Source organism: Bubalus bubalis, chromosome 2 (assembly GCF_019923935.1).
Source record: "Bubalus bubalis isolate 160015118507 breed Murrah chromosome 2, NDDB_SH_1, whole genome shotgun sequence".
NCBI lineage: Eukaryota > Metazoa > Chordata > Mammalia > Artiodactyla > Bovidae > Bubalus > Bubalus bubalis.
In genome coordinates, this window is record NC_059158.1 from 93,995,960 (window position 1) to 94,015,894 (window position 19,935).

At 36.0% G+C, this 19,935-nt stretch overlaps 1 protein-coding gene across 3 annotated transcripts in view; it reads right to left on the bottom strand.

The window, feature by feature from the left end:
* Window positions 1-19,935, bottom strand: part of GALNT13 (polypeptide N-acetylgalactosaminyltransferase 13) — a 962,305-nt gene that overhangs the window by 246,362 nt on the left and 696,008 nt on the right. For all 3 annotated transcript variants that reach the window (XM_044935208.2, XM_044935203.2, XM_045164100.1), the window contains one exon: window positions 340-506. In XM_044935208.2, coding sequence (XP_044791143.2) covers window positions 340-506 — 167 coding nt within the window. The remainder of the gene's footprint in view (window positions 1-339; window positions 507-19,935) is intronic.

A 19,935-nucleotide genomic window follows, 5' to 3' on the forward strand; every position in this document is an offset into this window, starting at 1 on the left:
TTTTCTTTTACCTACAATAAAAAAAGAGCCAAATACCCACTGTGTCATATAAATGTTCAGTCATATGATCAATTGAGTTGGGAAAAAAGAGAAATACTTTGGAAAGTCATTTTGGCTGATTTCTTAGGTTAGTAAGAACCAAATGGAATCATGAGGTAAATTGAAAGAATTAGTTACTTGTTTCTGGAGTGGCACTGACTAGATATACTAAGAAAAATTGATAGGTAGTTTCAGGGTTAGTATAATTACAAGGAAAATATGGATCATTACCCTGTTATCTTTTTGAACACAATAAAGCTCTATAATTTAAATATATATATACAAGAAAAATAATTTTACCTCTTTCACTGGCATCATCTACCAAGATGACCTCAGAGAGCAGATAGTGTGGGGACCGATTTATAACACTGTAAACAGTTCTGAGGAGAGTGCTCCAAGCTTCGTTATGAAATACAATCACTACACTTGTGTTTGGAAGTTCATCAGGGTAGACCTTTGTCTTGCATCTGGAAGAAAGGAAAGAAGAAGGACAAGCTAATAAGTTCACTTTTCCTTCTGATCATTGTAATAAAAAATCCACTATGACACAAAATTAGACTCAAAAGTCCCTTATTACAACAACACTTTATGGTTATCTAAAATTATTTTCCTTTTTATATATGTTGTGGGTATTCACTTGGCACTTTGAAAATTAAATATGAATACTAGTATTATTTGAACTATTTTTTTTTAATTTTACATTAACTCTAGGGAACAAAAGGACATGATTTGGACACAAGTCTAAGAAAGCTAAAGTAACATTATGAGACTATCAATAGAAGACCAGGTACTAAAGGAATTCATTTAGTAGATATAATTGCCTTTGTTTAGAAAAAAGAATTATTGTATAACTCAAAAATTCCTGAGAACATAAATAGACAAATGTTCACAGGGCTTTGAAGCTTATAAAACTGAGATTACTCTTCTTTTAAAATCTAGTCATGTACATTTTTCATTCTGTTGAAGAATGCCATAATTCATGTCTACTTTGAGGGAAAGATGTTGGGGTCAAGATACATTTCAAAGATTCTCAAAAAAAAAAAAAAAAAAAATCAGAGATGACGAAAGGGTATAGGCTTCCAGAACATCTCTTGAATGTACAGAGGAATCACCTGGGGATTGGGTAACATGCAGTTTCTGGTTTAGCAGATCTAGGGTGCAGCCTGAGAATATACAGGTTTTAAAATGTTTCCAGGTGATTCAGATGCTGTTGATTCCTGGAACACACGGTTAAGTAAAAGGCTGCATCATAATTGTTATTAATTTTAGAACCTGATATTTTGGAGAAAAAAAAAAAAAACTTAATTTTGCTGATAAATTAAAAGAAGTCCGGATTTTGCTTTTCAAGCCATCAAACTTGTAAAGTACATTTTTGATAAATAATATGCAGATGTTCAGAGAAGGAAATGGCAACCCACTCCACAGTTCCTGCATGGAGAATCCTGTGGACAGAGGAGCCTGGTGGTCTACACAGTCCATGGGGTCACACACAGTTGGATACAACTTGGCGACTAAACCATCATCATGCAGATGTTCTCGGTGGTCACTGCAATTTTAATGTGCAGGTGGCTCTCAGCCATATCCACTTGTCAACTTTTAGACATTTTTGTCACATATTGTTAAATCATTGTGATTATAGAATATTTTGAAAAAATGTCACTGGGTATCCAGACAGGAATAGAAGTTTATTCACCTTATGGTATTTTTCTTGGTAAAATATGCTGAAGAGCAAGAAAATTAAAATCTTTCCATAAAGTAAAATGAACCAGATATACCCTGCCACCAATAAATGACCTAATCCTTGACACAAAATTAGCATCATTAAAATTAGTCCCCTTCACAGGTGAGTGAAAAAAATCCAATATAGTGTGGGCATCAAAGGCATGTAATAAAATAAATATCAACTGTATGCCTGCAGAGACTCGAATCATTTTTTAAAGCAGTCTAAAATAACACCTCCTCAGTGAAGTTCTCTGTAATATAGCCAGGAAAGAATGTACATATGTCTAACCATTTTTTCAGTATATATTTATTTGAATAACATTCATTAAGCATCCACACTATGTAAGACATTGTGTATATAAAAAAAGTTCAAATGGAGGGTAGAAAAGGTAGGTTGATTCATAGTCATCTTTTCCCATTCTGGTAGCAAGATTAAAGTGGTTTCTACTAATATATGTCTCATCATCATTTGACTTGGTCTTCCAGGCAGTTTATCATTAAACAAACTTAGAAAGCTGTCTTGGTAAGTCAGAAAGGTCCTTGCCGAGATTCTCCTCAAACCTCCAATCTTCTGCCTCATCAAAACACCCCCTTACTTTCAGCATGCTGAACAAAATGAGTCATAAAGATGATTGTCATCATCAATAAAGAAGCAAAACTGAAAAAGCAGGCTGAAATCAGTCCAACAGTCAGCAACTACTGGTTTAACCCAAGGATAATAGTCTATGAAGGCTACTTATTATCATTTGTATATAAATCATTGCTTTTAAATTAAACCTCTTGCATGTTATGCTAAATGCTAATAAAGAAAAGTGAACAAGATATTTAGTAAAATAAATCATTTATAATATAAAAATAAAAGCAGATACTTAGATCCAGCTTCTCAACTTATTTCCATCATGCCTTATTTTTGTGGTTAGAAAAATCCACTCACAAATGTTAATTTTATATTCATTATATGTGATAACATTATAATGAACTAATTTACTAATAATGCAGCTATAATATTTTGTTACTTAGAGAAAATTTCCACTATGTCATTATTTAATGTAGCATAAAATAAAATGTGGTTAATATTTTATTAATTCATCCTTTCTCCTATATAAAGTTATTTTGCAAAAGAAACTTTGTATAATAAAATAGTTTATAGGATAATTCTTATTATACAAATTAATCATTTTCTATGTCTGTTGATCCAGTTACTGAAGCATACAAATATATATGAGCAAGGCTTTTTTTTATTTTTATAATCTTTAACAGATTTATGATACATTGAACTAGAATTATTGCCTATAATTCTTCAAACCTCTTGTCACCTAGGGTAACATACATCATTATTTTGTGCACCACTAGGAAAGAAAAATGTTGTCAAACCATAATAAAATGCTTTGTTATCTTGAATAGGATCTATTCAATACCTAAGCCTATAGCAAAAGCTCTCCAATTTATTTGGACATAGACTCCCATCAATATTTTAAGCTTGCTTATACATCAGTCACACTAATTTCATGTTGCTTTGAAATTTCTTTCATCTATTCTAAAGGGATTTCTCTAGTTTTGGGTTGTATTGCTTAACAAATGAGAGACATACATTTAGCATATATCTCAGTAACAAAATATTAATACAAAACAATTTCATCTTGTGAGTATCCTCCTTGGTACTATAAAACTGTGCTTGCAAACTTTTAGCGGCAAAGGAAATCTTGACAAAATTCAGATTCTGATTCTGTAGATCTGGTATGGGAATAAGGCTGTGAATTTCTAGTAAGACTCCTGGCAATATGGACACTGCTAGCCCTGAGTTGACATAATAAATAATTGATAATAAGGCTATCAGTCAGCTGTTGGTAAGCAAGAGAAACTGTAGTCATTGCTCCAATGCTAAACATTGGCTACATCTTATGAAATTCAATTTTTGCCACTGTTTCCTTCCTTTCTTTTCATACTGTAACATTTTGTTTCAATAAAGAATCATATTGCAATCTTTCTAAAGAAATATTGAATGACAAACTTCACACACAGAAAATAAATAGTGCATATAACTTAGTTGAGGCTTGATTATATGAATAGCGTTACCACATTCACACAGGCTTAGGGAACATTGCCTACACAACAACTGTAACTAACCATCAACTATAAAACATCTGGAGTGAGACACATGAAAGGTAGAAAGTGTATACTTAAAACAGGTAAATACAGTAATTTTTTCTTTAGCCATAGAAAAGTACTTAAAGTGTTGTTCGATTATTTTAGTTTTTTTAAAAATGCTTTTAGTATCAAAGCTGGATGAGTTTTTAAGTCAGTGATTTTTCCAGAAAAAAAATTAAAAACAAGGAAAATAAAACAGGGAACCTATATAATGGGATTGGGGGGAGTACTTAAAATAATTCTGTAGTTTTGACTTCTCTGAAAGTGAAGTCGCTCAGTCGTGTCCAACTCTTTGTGACCCCATGGACTGGATTTTCCAGGCAATAGTACTGGAGTGGATTGCCATTTCCTTCTTCAGGGGATCTTCCCAACCCAGGGATCGAACCCGGGTTTCCCGCATTGTAGACAGATGCTTTACCATCTGAGTCAAAGGGAAGTCCTATATAATGGGATTAGGGGGAGGTACTGAAAATAATTCTGTAGTTTTGACTTCTCTAATGATCTTTTAAGTGTATGCTTTTTACCTTTCATGTGTCTTACTCAGGATGAGTTTCATAGTTGATGGTTAGTTACAGGTGTCATGTAGGCAATATTCCTTAAGCTCCTGAGGCTGGGAAAGATTGAAGGCAGAAGAAGAGGACAATAGAGGGTGAGATGCTTGGATGCTTAGATGGCATCACTGACTTATTGGACACGAATTTGAGCAAGCTACTGGAGATGGTGAAGGACAGGGAAGTCTGATGTGCTGCAGTCCATGGGGTGGCAAAGAGTCAGACACAACTGAGTGAATAAACAACAGGAAGAATTTTACCACTTCAGCTTTTATCTTTCTCGCATAATCAGATTAAAATGTTGTGCTGCAGTCCATGTGGTCACAAATAGTAGGATGTGACTGGGCAACTGAAAGATGTACTCTGAAATGTGTGGTAGACATTGCTTGATCTACACAGCAGACTGGGCTTCCCAGGTAGTGCCAGTGGTAAAGAATCTGCCTGCCAATGCAGGAGCCACAGGAAGCATCAGTTCAGTTCCCTGGTAGGGAAGACCCCCTGCAGGAGGAAATGGCAATCCACTTCAGTACTCTTGCCTGGAGAATTCCAAGGACAGAGGAACCTGGTGTGCTACAGTCCTTGGGACTGCAAAGAGTCAGACATGACTTAGCATGCATGCCTCACAACAGAGTAAAGCTCAGAATCTCCAAAAGGTGAAATTGGAAAGGACTTTCAAAGTTGACTGGACCGAGAAGCCTGGCAGGCTACAGTCCATGGGGTCACAGTCAGTCAGACATACCAGAGCAACTAACACTTTCACTTTCACTTTTCAAAGTTGACTAATTCAAATATTTATTTCACAGGATACAAATCTCAAGTCACAGAGCTACTTCAATATCCTGCATAATAAAGCAATAAATGATATTGCTAATAAAATAATTTATGATTTAATAATATTAGTAAAGATAATGATTTCTGCTCCATAATATATACTAGATCAAATGTCTTAAATGATATTGTAGGTGTCTGAAAATTAAAAAAAAAATTTTATGCACTTAAAAAAATAAGTTATATATTTATAAATATATATATTTATAAAAAGAGAAGTAGATTCCCTGCTGCTGCTGCTAAGTTGCTTCAGTCGTGTTCGACTCTGTGCGACCCCATAGATGGCAGCCTACCAGGCTCCCCCATCCCTGGGATTCTCCAGGCAAGAATACTGGAGTGGGTTGCCTTTTCCTTCTCCCTAGGATCATTTAATTAAAACTAAGTATAGAAAGTCAGCTATCACTGAAATTATGTATATATGGATCAAATACTCTTAGCAATCTGTCTTTTGAAGACATTATTTATCTTTTATGTAAATATCTAAATAGAATTGGAAATTTTGACATAATTGTGAGAGCACAATGTATATGTAGTTAACTTTGAGAGTAAATGTGTCAGACTGCAATAGCAATTTTAATCAATTTGAAAGATATTTGATACCCAATACTCAAATTGAGCTCCTGAAATCTGGTATTCCAACAAGATCATAAGCTTTATCCTAGCAGAATTTCATATTTGCATTATATTTTGACATTCTAAATCTATAATACTTGAAAGAAAATCACAGTTTATTTCCTTTTAATTCCATAATTATCTGTCACTCTAAATCCTGGCTGCACATCAGAATCATCCCATAAGAATGAAAAAAAAAAACAAACAAACTGGTATGTAGGTTTTATCCACAGAGATTCTGATTTAGGTGTCTGGGGTGTGGCTATGGATAATAAGATTAAAAAGAAATCTCTCCTGGGCATTCAAATGTGCAGCCAAAACTGAGATCAGTTACCCAAATTTATTTAACAGAACCACTGATATGACATACAGATATACATCAACATTTTGCTTACATCAACATTTTAAAATAGGATATATAAGGTTAGTATTTTTTTCTATGTATGAACTAAAATAAGTCACTATTTCCTTTCACTATAAATACTGGAGTCAGAAAGTCTTCTCTACTTCATTTACAATCTCCTCTGTCATCTGGATATATACTAATGCTTATCCAGTTTTCTGTGCATCAGCTGTTGACTTATAAATGTAGGAGAAATAAATGCAACTGCTCTTCTTTGGAGAGAATATGGTGATAGAATCACATTTCCTCCCTGTGGAACATGGAAATACAGTGAGATAGTGTTCCTATTTACCATCTTTCCCCTTGGCTATGTCCACATTAGAGAAACATAGATTGTTACAATTTGATTTTATCCTTTTCAAAGCTGTATTGATGTTTTCATATAAGCTACTGAACACAACACACCACATCAAAGAAAGAAAAATTGACTATAAGATGAGAATGTGAAATCACAAAGGATCCATAATTACACAGTGGTTTAGTTAGACACAATCCATTTAGGACTCCAAACAAAGGCTGTCAACATTGTAGTTTGCATGACTTGTTGAAATGCGGCTCAGTGAGTCAGTGGCTACTTTTAACTGGCTCAAACAAAGATTAATAACAGTAATTTAAAATGAAGACTTACAATACAAGTCCTCTCTATACTTCTTATTTTTAAGAGCTGTAGGAATTGTATTGAACCTTTCAGAATTATGGGTGGTTTCAATGTTTCCCAATTCCTTAACATTTATATTCACAGAAAGAAATTTCATCATTTTCTAATGCATCCAGGCAACAAAAGCCTGGGCAACAGGAAAGTGATTCTTTCATAACTGAAAGCTTGGAGCCTCAAGTAAAATGAAGCACTTAATTTTGCAAGGTATCCTATATGTTTCTTTGTATATACATTGTGTTAAACCTTCCAAAAGTTAAGTTCCTATAAGTCATAATTACTTGACTGGTTAAAAAAATTTTTTTTTACAAAGTGTTAGTCACTCAAGTGTATCTGGCTCTTCCTTATCCTGTGGAATGTAGCCAGCTAGACTCCTCTGTCCATGGAATTCTCCAGGCAGAATATTGGAGTGGGTAGCCATTCCCTTCTCCAGGGGATCTTTCCAAACTAGGGATCAAACTCAGGTCTCCTGCATTGCAGGCAGATTCTTTACCATATGAACCACCAAGGAAGTTGATAAACACTTGCCACAAACACCTTTGTTTTAAATTCAGGTAGACTTGGGCTCCCCAGGTGGTGCTAGTGGTAAAGAACCTGCCTGCTGATGCAAGAGGCATAAGAGACACGGGTTTGACCCCAGGGTTCGGAAGGTCCCTTGAAGGAGGGTATGGCAAACCACTTCAGTGTTCTTGCCTGGAGAATCCCCTAGACAGAGGTGCCTGGAGGGCTACAGTCCATAGGGTCGCAAAGAATCGGACAGGACTGAAGTGACTTAGCACACAGCATGAACAGACCTTGTATTCATCCTTGGCCTATTTGCTGTCATATCCATTCCTTGATCCTGTTTTCTTTGATGTATTGGGGTGGGCATAACAGGAGGGTTACTGAGCAGGACTTTTTCCCAGGACTCTTCTGCTTGTCGGTTTCTATATGAAACATGCCATGAGGACCCTGGGTAGGGAGTGCTATGCAGGAAAAAGGAGGAACAGGGAGCTTCTTTCTCTCTACTTCCCTAATCCCAGAGAAGACTACTCAGCCCCCTTCTGCAGTCCTGCACTTCATATATGACTCAATCATTTTCCTCATTATACACTTTCACAATAAATACAACTAATACAATAGACTAGGAGATTTTTTAATAAGAGGAGGTTAATTTTATTTGTCTCTCTCTTCGGAAGGTAGTATTCTGCAAGTCACATAATATATTTTATAAGATGTTGATGAATGAAAACTTGACAAGGCAGGCTATTGTATTAATCAGCAGATTGATGTCCCAATCATAATTCTATACTATTATAATCTGTACTAGAGGTGTAGAAATGCCAAGTTTTCTACATCTTTTTTATATTTTCAGTTGGTTTTGGTTTTTAAGCTTGTAGAGCCAGGACAAATAAATGAGTAAGGGTTAGGGAAGGGAAAGAATGTAAGAAAATTGGTCTACAAGTCATTCTATTATAACACATTCCTCTTGAACATAAGTGGCATCATTCTATTTTGATATATTTGAGAAGGCTCTGTGTCTGGAAATTCTATGTTTACATCTTCATTTTGCCATTCAGGATCTGTGAGAAAACTCTTGAAGTTACAGTTTTGTCATCACCTAAATTGGAGTAAAACTGCTTGCTATATCTATATTCTGGGGTTTTGGAAGAAATGAATAAAATCATTAAGGAATTATATGAATGTAATTTTTATTATATTCTTATATTATAAAGCACTATATATGAGATGGGCTTCCCTGGTGGCTCAGATAGTAAAAAATCTGCCTGCAGTGCAGGAGACCCAGGTTTGATCCCTAGGTCAGGAAGATCCCTTGGAGAATGTAATGGCAACCCACTCCAGTATTCTTGCCTGGAGAATTCCAAGGATAGAGGAGCCTGTCAGGCTACAGTCCATGGAATCACAAAGAATTGGATATGACTGAGTGATGAACACACACATATATAAGATATTATAGGTAAGGTCTTATAATTACTTGGCTCAGCCTTACTGCTGATAGGATTCTGATCACAGCCATGTTAACTCGCCTTTTATTCTTAGTTTCTGTGCCAAGCATCTGTTTTATTCTTCATTTTCAATGCAGTTTCAATAGGTTTGGTGCCTAGACCATCCTGGCTTGAAAACTGCTTTACTTCTTTGTCCAGTGTAGCAGTGTGGAGTCAAGGTCCTACCTTTTTCCCTTTTAGTTCTTTAAAGTCATTTATTGTTGTAATCAGAAATTTCTGTGGCTGGCTGTGGCTGTCTGCTATTAAATCTTCCTGCTCCCTTACCTTAATCTCTGCTTAATATTTTCTGCTAGAAGATCTCTAAAGGTGAATTTCTGCTGAGATCTCTGCTTGTTGCCTGCTCTTCAATATCCATGAGTTAATTCTGTTAACTTGTGTTCTGTCCTATTACCAAAGCTGTAAAAGCTCCCCACAACTTCCTCCACCCTATAGTGAATCTGATTATCAAAACTTGCATTCCTCATCTAGGGTTAGGCCATCTCCTCCTGTCGTCAAACCCTGATTTAAAAAATGAAAAAGCATCATAAGAAAGAAGTACTAAGCATTAAACATTTATTGAACACTTAATTACATAGCAGACATTGTGCTACATGTTTTCTATGGATCATCTCATTTGACCTTGCCAACGAACTGAAATCTGCAATGACACAGGTTAAATATCAGAACTAAGAGAAGGCTATGAACTTATAAATGGTTTCATGCTTCAAAAAAATTCCAGAAAATAAAACTATTCAAACAATTAATTGCTCAAAAAAATTCACTTATTAGGGAGACTAGGTTGTTTGGTTGTCTTCTCAGAACAATATATAGAAAGACTGCTTGCTTATCAGTTGACCTCAAAACTTTCCCCTCAATATACCCACCAGTATTAAACTACCATATCACACACTGATGTCAACTACACATTGGCACTTACCAAGAGCATTGCCAATGACTGAACAACAATGGCGTTTGCCATCTGCCTCTGTGGAGATTGAACCCCGTGCTGCTACAGCTATTGACCTTCAACAACCCCTGAGGGATCAGGGTGGAGTGAGGCACTCTGTGCTCCAGGGAATCTGATGGGACAGGTCTTTAGAGTGTTGGATGTTTTTAGGAACAGATTTTATGATCATAATCCTTGCATCTCCTCATATCTAGAGAAGCACTAAATCGCTTCATGGTGACATCAGATCCTCATGACTAACAAAAAACCTTTTGCAAAATAAGTGCTTAATGGTATTGAACTCCCCCTTCACTAAAACTTTATATATTGACCTTCCCTTCTCGGAGCTATCTGAGATGCTGTCTCCCAGGCTTCCGTCATAATTTTTTCCCAAATCAAACTTAACTCTCAACTTGTGCATCATTTTAGTTGCCACTAACCAGTCTCAATAAGATTCCTGCATTAAAAGACCTGTCTTAATCCACTTAAACCCAGACTCCCAATCTCTATAAATATCTATATTTGCTTCCCTTTCCTCAACTTCTAGAACTGTCTGTTAAGGTGGTGGATATTCTGGTGATCTTCTACGGACTCTTCATAATACTTCTATAAAAATAATTAAGAATTATATGTTATATAATAATCATATACTTATTCTTAAAATAATTATAACTATAATCCTTATAAGATTCCAAATTACTCCCATTTGATAATGACAATCTGAACATCAGTTAAGTAACTTGCTTTAAGTGACAGACATGGGTTTCAAACCCTGGAAATCTGATATTAAGTTACATAATTTAAGTTACATTAAGTTAGACAAAAACAAATATCATATATTAATGCATATACATGGATCCTAGAAAAATGGTACTGATGAACCTATTTTTATGGCAGGAATACAAATACAGATATAGAGAACAGAATAATGGACACAGAGGAGGAAGAAGATGCAGGGAAGAAGATAGGGGAAGAATTGAGGAGTAGTGTTGCTATATGTACACACTACTGCTCTGGGTCTCGAGTTTGGATGCCTTTTTGTTCACCATCTCATAGGCAAGACTTCAGTCTCCATGACCTTCAGTGACTTCCAAAGGGCAGAACAGTTACTAGTCAAAGGAGGAGCAACTACAAAACCACCTGAGGCTAGATTAAGTGGATCAGAGAGGCTCATCACGATTAGAAGACCTAACCCTTAAAACCCACAGAACCTCAGTTTGGAAAATTTCCAGAAGAAAAAAAGCATGAGAGAATGCTACTCCCTTGAACCTTATCACATATCCCTGCCTGACTATATAACCTCACCTTACTCACCTAGGAAGGGACACAGTTCTTGAGGCACGAGCATACTGTGCCTTCACCTAGCAAAGTAATAAAGCCACTTTTTCCTTCTCCTCCAAGACTCTATTTCCATATTTCTGTTTGGCACAAATGCATATAGAGCCAAGATTTTGGCAACACTGATGTTGGCTACATGTTAGCAAGGTAATAATGCTCAAAATCCTTCAAGTTAGGATTCATAGTACCTGAACTGAGAAATTCCATATCTACAATCTGGATTTAGAAAAGTTAGAGGAACCAGAGATCAAATTGCTGTTGATCCACTGGATCATAGAAAAAGCAAGAGAAATACAGAAAAACATCTACTTCTGCTTCAATGACTACGCTAAAGCCTCTGATTGTATAGATCACAACAAACTGGGGAAAATTCTTCAAGAAATGGGAATACCACACCACCTGACCTGCCTCCTGAGGAAAGTATATGCAGGTCAAGAAACAACAGTGAGAACAGGACACGGAACAACAGACTGCTTCCAAATTAGGAAAGGAGTACATCAAGGCTGTATATTGTCACCCTGCTTATTTAACTTATATGCAGAGTACATCATGAGAAATGCTAGGCTGGATCAAGCACAAGCTGGAATCAAGATTGCCGGGAGAAATATCAATAACCTCAGATATGCAGATGACACCATTCTTATGGCAGAAAGTAGAGAGGAACTAAAGAGCTTCTAGATGAAAGTGAAAGAGGAGAATGAAAAGGCTGGCTTAAAACTCAACATTCAAAAAACTAAGATCATAGCATCTGGTTCCATCACTTCATGGCAAATAGGTGTGGAAACAATGGTAACAGTGACAGACTATTTTTGGGGGCTCCAAAATCACTACATATGGTGACTGCAGCCATGAAATTAAAAGATGCTTGCTCCTTGGAAGAAAAGCTATGACAAAACTAGAGAGCATATTAAAAAACAGAGACATCCCTTTACCGACAATGGTCTGTATAGTCAAAGCTATGGTTTTTCCATTAGTCATGTATGGATGTGAGAGATGGACCATAAAGAAGGCTGAGTGCCAAAGACTTGATGCTTTTGAACTGTGGTGTTGGAGAAGACTCTTGAGGGTCCCTTGGACTGCAAGAAGATCAAACCAGTCAATTCTGAAGGAACTCAATCCTGAATATTCTTTGGAGGCACTGATGCTGAAGCTAAAGTTCCAATACTTTGGCCACCTGATGCAAAGAGCTGACTCATTTGAAAAGACACTGATGCTGGGAAAGGTTGAAGGCAGAAGGAGCAACGGAATCACTGACTCAATGGTTTTGAGTTTAAGCAAGCTCCAGGGGATGGTGAATGACAGGGAAGCCTGGCATGCTGCAGTTCACAGGGTTGTAAAGAGTTGGACATGACTGAGCAACTGAATGACAACAACTCTCAGCTAAAAACATGCACAACCTGAGAGTTGCAAGTTAAGTTTTATTGGGGCAAAAGGAGGACAGAAGCCTCGGAGACAGCACCTCAGATAGCTCTGAAAGGCTGCTCCATAGAGGTAGTGGAGGAAGGTCAATATGTAATATATTGTGAAGGAGGAGTTCAGTGAAATCAAGCACTTATTTTACAGAAGGTTTTCTGCTCCTCATGAGGAGCTGATGTCACCATGAAGGCAATTAATGCTTTTTTAGATGTGAGGAGATACAAGGATTGGGATCATGAAATCAGGTACTGAAAATACCTAACTATCTAAAGACCTGTTTCAATAGTTTTCTGGAACACTGAGTGCCTCACTTTCTATTCTAAATCCCCCTCAAGGAGTGTCAAAAGCCAGCAACTGCAGCAGCATAGGTAGATGGCAAATGCCTTTGTGGTTGTCACTTTGTTTGTTCAGTCCTTAAGTTGTGTCCGACTCTTTGCAGCCCCATGGACTGCAGCAAGAGAATTCCAAAAAACTATCTATTCCTGCTTCATTGACTACGCTAAAGCCTTGACTGTGTGGATCACAACAATGTGTGGAAAATTTTTAAAGAGATGGGAATACCAGACCATATTACCCATCTCCTGAGAAATCTGTATGCAGGACAAGAGGCAGCAGTTAGAACCAGAACAGACTAGTTCAAAACTGGGAAAGGAATACCTCAAGGCTGTATAAGGTCACCCTGCTTATTTAACATATATTCAGAGTGCATGTGTGCATGCTAAATTGCTTCAGTTGTGTTCTATTCTTCGTGACCCTATGGACCACGACCTGCCAAGCTCCTCTGCTCATGGGCTTCTTCAGGCAAGAATTCCAGAGCCATTTGTAGTGCCCTCTGCCAGGGGATCTGGAGAGTTAAATACAAGATTGTAAAGAGATTATATTCCCAAAAAAATCTGCTATTGTACCTCTTTCTTGATAAGATAAGGCCCTTTCTCATTTAGGGAAGAAACTACCTTCAGTTAGGTAGAATTCTTAAACAAGGTACTTGTAGAAGCAGACAAGGAGCCTGAAGGTGTGCCTTCCAGGAAAACAGTAACTGCTTTGAATGAGACAAGGGAAAACTTTACTTTGCTCCAGGAAGGTGGGCACTTGAAGTGGGAAAGATTAAAGCAAAGAGGAAACAGGAACTGGGGAGAGGAAATGAGCAAGTAAAATGATGAGAGGCAAAAGTGACCTGTAGACTTTCCTCAGGATGTGATAACTGTAAGAGATTTTAAAGATGAGGTTCAGATGGTAAAAGTGTCTGCCTACAATGCGGGAGACCCGGGTTCAATCCCTGGGACAGGAAGATCTCCTGGAGAAGGAAATGGCAACCCACTCCATTATTCTTGCCTGGAAAATCCCATGGACGGAGAAGCCTGGTAGGCTACAGTCCATAGGGTCGCAAAGAATTGGACACGACTGAGCGACTTCACTTTCACTTTTCACTTTATGTCTAAAGTAGGGCTTCCCTAGTGACTCAGGTGGAAAAGAATCCACCTGCAATGCAGGAGACCTGAGTTTGATCCTTGGGTCAGGAGGATCCCCTGGAGAAGGAAATAGCTTACCCACTCCAGGATTCTTGACTGGAAAATCCCATGGACAGAGGATCCTGGTGGGTTGCAGTCCATGGGGTTGCAAAGAATTATACTTGACTGAGCAACTAACACTATGTCTACATTTGACTCCAGTGTTATAATGCAACCCCACTTCCCCCTCTATCATCCATTAAATCTGTCCTACTCATAAATGCACTGTGTTGGTGATTACATAAGTTTGTCTCTCATTTAAGAAAGAAGACAGGTATAGTATCTGGATTGGATTGTGAGAAAGAAAAAGCAGTCACAAAAGAGTAAGCCCCCCAGGGAACTGAATCAATCTTGGAAAGACTGTTCTTTAGGGTTGAAGCTAACTTATCTTGACTTTAACAGATTGGGTACACTAAGTTGATATCTGATTTATATTAAAAAAATAAAACTTATTTTAGATCTCTTTCTACCAAATAAGGGGCAACCATATACTCCTACCAGTGTTACTTGAATGTTAATAGTTGCTAAACAATCTCTTTTTTTCCAGTACATAAAAATAAGTATTGTACAAGAAAGTTTTATATTCTTTCTATTGTGTAGAATTCTCTTTAATTTTGGAAATGAACTATAATTCAACTCTGTATCTAAAAGCAAAAGAATACCATTCAAGTAGGTCTTATGGCCTTTGTTGTTTTGACACATGAATTTAGAAGCTTGTTCTCTTTCTGCGAGCTCTGAATATAATTCTTTCATGTTACTGAAAGTACTTAACAATGAGTTGTCTAAAATGTGTTTCTCGAATGCAGTAACTATAATTAAAGTGACTTTGCAACAAAATCACTCAGTGTTGTCTTTTATAAGCTTAAACTTTCACATTTGCTAGTAAAATAACACTGATTTCAATGTGCATGGAATCAGGAACAAGCTTTACCTCCACCCTCATTTACGGCCTCATTCAAGTCAACCGACCACTCTGAGCCTTGTGCTTTTCACTTCTCTGAGATAATAAAACCACCACACAGGTTGGCAGACAGGGACTCTGATTTTGACATGATGATGATGATGTTGACATCATGAGTCATCAATCCCGATGAGTCCTCCTTCAGCATCTTTCTTATTCTTCGCTGCTACTATGTCTACATAGATGATCATCACCCTTTCTCTCAGTTATTGCATGGAATCAATATGGTGCATTTAGGGGGCATTTTGACTCTTAAAGTGTATCCCTCTCATAGCAGACCAGAATGCAAATCTAAGCATTTATTTATTCAAATATTTTGATGGCTCTTAATTGTCTAATGTTAAATTCTATAAAAATTCTTCCTGGCTTAGTGTCACATATATTACCTTCTCTTCTCATGATGGCCTTTAACTCCTCAGCAATATCGAACATCTTAAAGTTCCTTCAGGAAACATAGCTCTCTCATGCCTTCATCTTTTTCAGTCTCTAGAATTCCTTGTATTTGGATTGCTGTCTTCCCTGAAGTGCTCACACACGTTATTCACCACAGGGCTCAATCACACTTCCTCAATGAAACCATATTTCCTCCCAGGACATCCAACTGCTCACTCACCTAAACTCCCAGAACATTTTATACATTTATCTCCCTTCCCTCTATAACATTTTTTTCATATCAAGAATGGAGTCTTTCTGAAGTGTGTGGAAAACTCTCTATGGTACTGTAGCTACTATTTTAAGAAAAAGTTTGAAATGTTCCCAGAAAAGATTCCTTTCTTCTCAGTATTCTTCTAAAGAGACTTTCTAGCTAAATAATTCTCTGAATCTAAAATATTCACTTGCTTATCAAATACACACACACAGACACATATTATAAAACATTCTTGAGGAAAGATAGAGTTATAGATAATAAAAGAAAGTTCAGTTGGTGAAGTGGGGCTCTATATGCAGAATGAATCATGATGGATAGTGTTTCAGGCAAAACTCTGTGTCAAGAGGTGAAGTGCTGGCAAGGGGAGAAAGCATTGCCATGGGGCACCCAGCAACAAGCAGAAGACAGATACTAACAGAAAATTGGTAATATTTATGGGACCTAGTATCAAGGAACAAGGATCAAATCTAGGGGATGAATTCAGATTTGGAAGAACTCAATATCTGAAAGCTTAGAGAAAGTAAAGAACTCACTCATTAAAAAAAAAAAAAAGTTTTCTGCTTTATTGCGCCAAACATATTAATACACAAGTACAAGAAATGTGCTCAGTTTATGGATTAGAGGATAATATACGCATTAGATCTTAGGATCAAAGTGGTAATTAAAAGTGATACACAGGATCAGGCAAAATGTAAAACAGAGTTTTCAACTAGAATTAGGGCCACAACTAGTTTATGCTTTGTGTGGCTAGAAGAATGTGTGAGTCCTGGACAGTGGAATCGTGCCACCACAAACTTAAAAGCAAATTAGGCTTTTGTACCCAGAAATAGGCCCTCTTTCTTCCAGTGAGACACAGACCTCACCAAGGTGCACAACATCGTTAGAAGACCACACCACTCACTCCTTCAGGGGGGTGACTGTGCCGTGCACACAGCGGACCACCCTACAGGCGTGCCCTAAGCCTTGAAACATTTCACATATCCAGATTTACAGAGATGATTAGTTCTATTTTCAGAAGCACAGTTGTATCTTTAGAACTGGGGATAGAATGAATAGTGGGGCAGAAAATCAGACAGGTAATTGTACTTTATTTGAATGGGGTCAATGTGGAGAGCCTATCTATATGAAGTAAAGTCTGGGGGCTTTGTGAGAATTTATTTTTTTCACTTTGGCTTAGACAGTGTCTTCATTTATTTTTAGCTTTCTTTACTATTAGGCACTTTATATCTATATATCCATCTATATTTACTTATAAAATACATGTTATAGTCAATAATACTCCATGAAATTAAATAGCATAGATTTCTAACACTAAAGAAATGCTTCAGGGAACAATTATAAGTTGTTCCCTATCACAGAACTTAAACACCATGTTATATATTTTTACAAAAATATTTTAAATCCACGAATGAGAACAAAATTAAGATCAAAGTCTCATGTGTGAAACAAGTGAAGAAATCACAGAAACCAAGCTTCATTATCTATTAAGATAAAATTAAAAAATATCATATAGCAATGGCAAGGCTTAATCATTACCAAATTAAGTATCAGTTAAAAGACTACACACATCATGAATTTCTTTTCTATTTCTCCCACCCATTTTAAAATGAGAAATACTTCCTTTTCTCTCTGTATTATTTCTCATTAAGTACATCAATTTCTATCAATGGCAACAATATGCACATCATTTTGGGAAAAGAGAATTTTGTCTGATTTTTCCACATCTTTAGACTCAGGTCAACATTTGGGGGCAAGAGTACAACTGAAGAAATGCTTTGTAATTCATAGTGCATCATAACAGGAGGCTCATGATGCTGATTTATGTTACTACTAATATAATGTTGACCACTTGAATAGGGTGGAGTCTGCCAGGTTTCCCTAATGTACTGTGCTTTCCTATTGTAACAATAAGTATCTTGTGAGGAGACTACTTGAGATTTTGTAAAATGTTTTATCTTTATCAAAATTTAACTCCTAATTATATCAGCCAAGCCTATAATATACATGCATAGTGGTCTCAGTAAATTTCTAGGCGTAACATAGCTGATTTAAAGGTAAATGCAGACACAATTTTATAACATATTGACAAATCTCTGGACTATAAAAGTTGTACCAATTTGCTTTCTCATCTCAATGCTTGACAGTTTTGTTTTCCTGTAGTTTTGCAAACAGAATGTGGTACCAAACTTAAAAATTTTTACCCATCTGATGGGTGGGTAAAAATATCTCAGGCACTTTAACATGCATTTCTCTAACTAGGAATGAAGTCAAACATTCTTCAATGTGTTTAGTATGTTTAAAAGTCAACTTTCTGTGTGTGTGTGTGTGTGTATGAATGAATATCTGTTCTAGTTTTTTGTCCATTTTTGCTTTGAAGGCGTGTTCTTTCTTTGCTTCTTTGTTTTCTTCTGTGTCCCTGGAATTTTCAGAAATCTTTAATTATAGAAATAATGATTCTTTTATCTATGATATACCTGCTGATATTTTCTATCAGTTTGATACTTGTATTTTTATTTTACTTATATTTTTCTATGTGAAAGGCTTTTTATTATATGTGTTCAAATGTATTGCTATATTCTTTCATGCATATGAATTATAATGAAAATTAGATCATTTCTGTCTGCCAAGGTTATAAAGGAATTCAGTGTTTTTTTGTTTTTTTTTTTTTTAATTTAGATTGCTGATTGACATGGTACTTATGCTTTAGTATGGATTGAGGAATGGATCCAATTATATATTTTTCCAAATGACTAAGCAATTATTATTATTATGACCAGGACAGTGATTTTAAGATGTCACGTTGTTATCTCAAACATCCATTTATTCTTGTTATTTATCTCTATACATCCTATTTCATTTCCTTGTCTGTTTATGCATGATCCACTATTGCAGTCTTTTAATTATAGAGCTTTATACTATGTTTCATTGAATAGTAAGCCTAGTTCTCTCTTACAGCTTTATTTTTGGCATTGTTATCCTGGTATGTTTATTCTCTGTGTGAGGCTCTCTATCCATCTTATGTTAATGCATTTCAAAATATCAGTATACTTCCCATTAAATTTTGAAGTATGATTATTAACTAGAGTTTGATTTTTAATTGTTTTTCTTAGTTTTTTCTTTTAGTAGAAAATTTACATTTAGAAAAATGTAAATACTATGAAGTATATAAATTGCATGTGCTCTTCTGTATAACACATTATATTCTCTCTCAGTCTCTCTCTTCACACATATGCTCACACAGTAAAAAAAAAAAAAATTAAACTTCTTGTTTTATCTAAAATATCTGAAGAACAACCTTATTACCAAGCATCTTCTGAATTGCAAAGAATACCTAAAGTCAAAGCAATCTCCATATATCAATTCCTCCCTTCTCATCATTAACATCTCATAAATGCCCAGAGCTTCAATTGTTATTACTAAATGTAACATAAAATATCATGCTTCAGTGACTGCAAGCAATATCAAAATGTCACATATATCTATTCTAAATTTCAATATAATGCTAGTTAAGAGCAGCTATTACTATTAAAGAATGAGAATCCTGGATGATAAATACTTTACCATAATAAGATAATTTCCAAATGATTTATTAAAAATGAAGTAATCAATTCAAGCAAAGTAGATCACTATTCATCTACAATCACTTAGTGAAGAGAAATAGTGACTATAATTACTATCAAATAGGTTCAGTATCTGTCCAGTAGCCATTGCATGTTGTTGATATCTATTTTATTAAGGTATCTAAAACATGGTACATGTTCATTACTTTCTTTATTAAAAGAACTCAGATCTGTAATCTATTATGAAAGGACTAAAAAACAAATTGAATATAAGTATAATGTGTTTTTCTTTTAAACCATATGCAAGATTTAATATCACCTAATTCAATACTTTATGGTGAATACATTTATACTTTTATATGCTAAAGAAATTATAGATATTATCCTCAAATAAACCAACAAGGAGATAACAATTTTATATTTTAAAAAAGCATTTAAAAAAATAAGCATTTCTCCTCTACCACAAACAATCTCTGGATTAGACCCATAAATTTTTCATAATTTAGACTTCTTTATGATTTATGGCCATGGCTGAGATGAGCTACCACACGCCTGAGGTCAGGGGAGGCTGCTGAGAGGAGCAACCCCACATCCAAGGAGTGGTGGCTACACTG